At 63.7% G+C, this 3,754-nt stretch overlaps 1 protein-coding gene across 1 annotated transcript in view; it reads left to right on the forward strand.

Moving 5' to 3' along the window:
• CAPN15 (calpain 15) overlaps nucleotides 1–2,220 on the forward strand; it is a 26,244-nt gene extending 24,024 nt beyond the window's left edge. The window contains exons 11-14 of the mRNA XM_006766202.2: nucleotides 9–42; nucleotides 118–284; nucleotides 362–540; nucleotides 607–2,220. Coding sequence (XP_006766265.1) covers nucleotides 9–42; nucleotides 118–284; nucleotides 362–540; nucleotides 607–784 — 558 coding nt within the window. The 3' untranslated portion in view covers nucleotides 785–2,220. The remainder of the gene's footprint in view (nucleotides 1–8; nucleotides 43–117; nucleotides 285–361; nucleotides 541–606) is intronic.
• Nucleotides 2,221–3,754: the final 1,534 nt, after the last annotated feature.

Here is a 3,754-nt window from a genome sequence, read left to right on the forward strand (position 1 = left end):
ACTGGAGCCCCACCCTGCCGGGCCCACCGGCCGCCACACAAGGTAACACTGCCCCCCAGCCCGATCCCACCCCTCCCCACTGCCGCCCCCAGGCCCCCTCACTCACACCCTCCACAGCCTCCAGCCCCTCAGCAGGGGTCCCGCGCTGCTCCCTGGAGCCACCTGGCCATGTGCTGGCTGTGTACAGCTCAAGGCTGGTCATGGTGGAGCCCGTGGAGGCCCAGTCAACCACGCTGGCAGACGCCATCATCCTGCTCACGGAGAGCCGAGGGGAGCGGCATGAGGTGAGGTTGGCGGGGGGAAAGGGGAGGGGCCGGGAGGAGGAGGCCTCACCCCACCCACACCTGCCCTGTCCCTGCAGGGACGTGAGGGCATGACCTGCTACTACCTGACACATGGCTGGGCGGGGCTCATCGTGGTGGTGGAGAACCGGCACCCCAAGTCCTACCTGCACGTGCAGTGTGACTGCTCCGATAGCTTCAACGTGGTGTCTACACGCGGCAGCCTGCGCACCCAGGACAGTGTGCCACCCCTGCACAGGTGGGCACCGCCCCAGTCCCTCTGACTCCCTGGCCTCCACTGGCCCTCACCGGCCCCCTCCCCCAGGCAGGTCCTGGTGATCCTGTCCCAGCTCGAGGGCAACGCCGGCTTCTCCATCACCCACCGCCTGGCACACCGCAAGGCAGCCCAGGCCTTCCTCAGCGACTGGACAGCCTCCAGGGGCACCCACAGCCCCCCACTCACGCCCGAGGTTGCTGGCCTGCACATGCCCCGGCCATTGTGACTGCCCTGCCCTCGCCTGCCTGCCTCCCACATGCACTTTAGGAGGGAGACCCCAACAGAAGATGCTTGAACCAGAATCTCAGGACCCCACCCAGGGAGCTGCAAGCACAGAGCAAACTTCCCTGGGCCTTCCTTCCTGCCCCTCCCTCCTGTCCTGGGCCTCCCAGCCACCAAGCAGAATACCTCCAACCCGCTTCTAGCGAGAGGGGACTGTGCACCAGCTCCTCTGACCAGCCTGCCGCGAGGCCGGGTTCATATTGCCAGGGCTGAGGTGAGGCTGCCCGTTCCTGTGGGCCTGGGGCCTCCTGCCTGTGTGAGGCAGCCAAGAGCTCCATTTACAAAACCAAATCTGGGCAGGTCAGAGGCTGGGACCCCAGGGTGAGCAGGGACCACCCCTTGTGGAGTAAGAGGTTGGGATCCCAGGGTGAGCAGGAACCACCCCCATGTGGGAGTCAAAGGCCAGGACTCCAGGGTGAGCAGGGACCACCCTCTTGTGGGGGGTCAGAGGCCAGGACCTGAGTGTGAGCAGGGACCACCCCCTTGTGGAGGTCAGAGGCCAGTACCCCAGTGTGAGCAGGGACCACCCCCTTGTGGGGGTCAGAGGCCAGTACCCCAGTGTGAGCAGGGACCACCCCCCTTGTGGGGGACAGGTTGGGACCCTGAGATGAGCAGGGACCACCCATTGTGGGGCATGAGCCTCCTATCCCCAGCTTGCTTCAAGAGCCCATCTTCCCACCCCCTCCCGCCCCACAAGGCAAGCAGGGGTCCCTGGAATCCCAGCAGTGTATCCCAGGAGGCAGGTGCCTGGCGACCATGGGCTCAGGACCAGGGATGGAGGGTCCTGGCTGCCTGCCCCCTCTGGCGACACTATGCAATTCCTGGACCACTAGTCAGGATCGAAGCCATGCCCCGGGGGCTGTGGGTCAGGAGCTGCCATTTGGTGAGGTGGTTTGTCCTCAGCACCACTGACCTCTGCCAGGAAGACCAGGGTCCAAACAGAAATCCGTGGCCAGCCCTTGTGGGCACACAGGGTAGGTTGTGGCTCTTCCCAGCGCCTCCCCGGCCTCAGAAGCCCAGGTTGCTGGGCTGCCTCCCAGCCATCCTCCCCCATGGCTGCTCAGAGTCCTGCACCTGCCTGTGGACTGAGGCCAGCTTCCAGGGGCCCGCCCGGCCTCTGCCCACCGCCCCTCACTTCCCTGGGGCTTGCGGGGGGGTTACAACTGGAGAAACACCAGGAAGCACTGCACTCCCCTTTGGGCCTCCTTTATATTTTCTCCTTTTACTCTTGAGCTGTGAATATTTTTAACCCTGTACATACAGCCAGCTCTTCTCACACAGAGACTATTTTATCAGCCATCCCCAGCCCCGTAGGATGATTCTCCATGGTGTTTCCAGACTCAGGCTCTGATGGACCAAATGAAATGTTTTGTTTTATAATGCTGTCTCCTCATCTGTCTGTACCCCTCCCCTCGCCTGGATGTGCAGACCCATGACGTTGGGGGTGGCTTCCCGGTACCGGAGTTCATCCTCACAGGGAGCCTTTAGGGCCCCCCTGCTCACCAGCTGCCTTTGACCCAGAAAGGAGCAAGTGTCCAAGCAGAGGCTTGGGCCAGACCGTGTGTGGTGGTCGGCAGGCTGGTCCCCACACAGCCTCAGCCGCATGCAGACACAAGGATAGTACGGATGTGCAGCTTTTCCCAGCGACGCCTTTCTGGGGGTGCCTGTCTGGATTCATCAGTCATCAGGCAGGAGCAGATGGAGCATGGGGGCCGCTGAGGAAGAAAAGTTTCAATTCTCCTGTGGGTTGCGACCTGCTACTGTCTGGCCCCGGGTCCCCTCCTGTTCATTCTGGGAGGCACCATCCTCATGTCACAGGTAGCAAGGCCAGCTCCCCACCTGGTATGCGGTTTTGGGTCTCAGTCTAGGCTCCTCCCTGAATGGTGGGGGGGCTCTGGGATACAGAGGCTGGCACGCAGCAAATGTAAGAGGCCTGTCACAGGCCAGCCTATCGAATGTGAAAGCAATTAAAGCCACCAGCAGTGTTCGCTCCAGGCGGGCCTCGGGCAGCGGGGGAGCTGCCACAACACATCTCACCTCGACGCCCAAAGACACCCGCCCTGATCCTCCGCGGCTGTGCTGGCCACACTGGACCCTTTCCCGTGGGGTGGGGGCCAGGCCTCGTAGACCCTCCAGTCGGAAAGCTGCTCGGTCACCCCTGCGGCGTTCCAGGCAGCCTGGACTAGTTCCAGTGGGTGCCTGGCATCCTTGTGGTGTCAGGCCAGGCAGGGGTCATCACAGTGGGGCGTGGGGCTGCATGCCAGCCCCCGTGGTCAGCCTGGAGACACCTGCCTACCCCAGCCAGCACCCCTCCCCTTGGACCCCAGTCTGTAGAGGAAGAGGTTCCAACAGGGAGAGAGTAAGAGAAGGGGCCAGGTGCCCCAGCCCCAGAGGGCACAGTGTCCAAGGAGTTGGGGGACCCCACAGGCAAGACCCTTAGTCATGACACTGAAGCTTGAAGGGCGTGCTGGCAGGGCCAACCACTAGAGGGGCTGAGGCTGCTAGTGGGGAGAGGGTGGGGGGAGCTAACCCAGCCTGAGGGTAAACCGCCGGTTGTGCCCTCAGCCGTACAGGGTGGCACCTGGACCCCAGGCCAGGGCGTGGGCAGGGCAGATGACCACAGCAGGGAGAGGGCGCGAGATGGGACTGTCCCCCTCCTCACTGTTGGCCTTGGCTCCCCACCTCAGCCTGCTGTCTCGCCCTCTGGCTGCTGGGGCTCCTGCTTCCGAGCACTCCTCCCCTTCTCTTCCCCACCCTCCCCCTTCCAACACCCCTGGCCCCCTCCTTGTCTCTGCCACTTGGGTTGGCCCTGTGTGCACCCACGGCCCTCTCTCCGGCCCCTCTCCCAGGCTGTCTCTCTGCCCACCCATTGGCCAAGGCGGCCTTCCCAGGGCGGGCGGTGATGTGTTCTCAC

This window comes from Myotis davidii, unplaced genomic scaffold, assembly GCF_000327345.1.
Source record: "Myotis davidii unplaced genomic scaffold, ASM32734v1 scaffold100, whole genome shotgun sequence".
In the NCBI taxonomy this organism is placed as follows: domain Eukaryota; kingdom Metazoa; phylum Chordata; class Mammalia; order Chiroptera; family Vespertilionidae; genus Myotis; species Myotis davidii.